Source organism: Gekko japonicus, unplaced genomic scaffold (genome assembly GCF_001447785.1).
Source record: "Gekko japonicus isolate JY-2015 unplaced genomic scaffold, Gekko_japonicus_V1.1 scaffold3255, whole genome shotgun sequence".
In the NCBI taxonomy this organism is placed as follows: domain Eukaryota; kingdom Metazoa; phylum Chordata; class Lepidosauria; order Squamata; family Gekkonidae; genus Gekko; species Gekko japonicus.
The window spans coordinates 58,155-58,998 of NW_015167635.1; the positions used below are offsets into that span (position 1 = coordinate 58,155).

At 57.2% G+C, this 844-nt stretch overlaps 1 protein-coding gene across 1 annotated transcript in view; it reads left to right on the forward strand.

Moving 5' to 3' along the window:
- Nucleotides 1-844, forward strand: part of MAP4K1 (mitogen-activated protein kinase kinase kinase kinase 1) — a 59,229-nt gene that overhangs the window by 33,866 nt on the left and 24,519 nt on the right. The window contains exon 14 of the mRNA XM_015414063.1: nt 273-331. Coding sequence (XP_015269549.1) covers nt 273-331 — 59 coding nt within the window. The remainder of the gene's footprint in view (nt 1-272; nt 332-844) is intronic.

Consider the following 844-nt stretch of genomic DNA (forward strand, 5'->3'; position numbering starts at 1 on the left):
CTCCCCCTCCTCCTCCTCCTCCTCTTCTTCTTCCTCTTCCTCCTCCTCCTCTTCCTCCTCCTCCTCCTCCTCCTCCTTACCTTCCGGTCTGCAGCTCAGTGCTTTAACCTCTGAGCCACCGTGGCTAGTTTGGCTAGGGTGCCTTGGCCTGTCCTCTCACATTCCAGCCCCCACTTTCCCCAGGAACACCCTTCCCTGGGGGGGGGTCTCCTTCCTTTGCCCTCCCGTCCTGAGACGGCATTCTGACTTTCCTTCCCCGGATCTTGTTGCAGCTCAACATTTCGGCCACAGCTCCGGCAGCAGACCGAGGCTGGGTTCCTCAAATATAAAGGTACGTCTTTTGCCTCTCTCTGTCCACGCTGGCATGACGGGGTCGCCCGGTCCAATGAGAGAAATCCCTGGAGATTTGGGGGTGGAGCCCTGGGGAGTGCCGAGAGACCTCTGCAGGGTTAGAATGCTAGAGATCATGGAGGCCACCGTCCAAAGCAGCTGTTTTCTCCAGGGAACCGATCTTTGCCGCTGGGAGATCAGTCGTGACGCCATGAGATCCCCAGGCCCCACTTGGAGTTTGGCAAACCAAAGGAAACACGATGTACCCAGGCCCGTAGCTACAGCGGGGCATCTCGGGGCCCGCCCACCCCTGACTCACCGCCAAGGTCCCCCCGACTTCCCATCCAGCCCAGGAGAGGAGACATTTAAGGATGCAGTTCTTGATTACAGTTTGGAAGAACTCTGCCCCCCCCTTACCACCATACTGCCCTGAAGTCAGGGGTCATTTCGCAGAAAAAGAGGTGCAGGAGCTCATTAGGATAACTCATTAGCATAACTCATTTGCATATGCCAC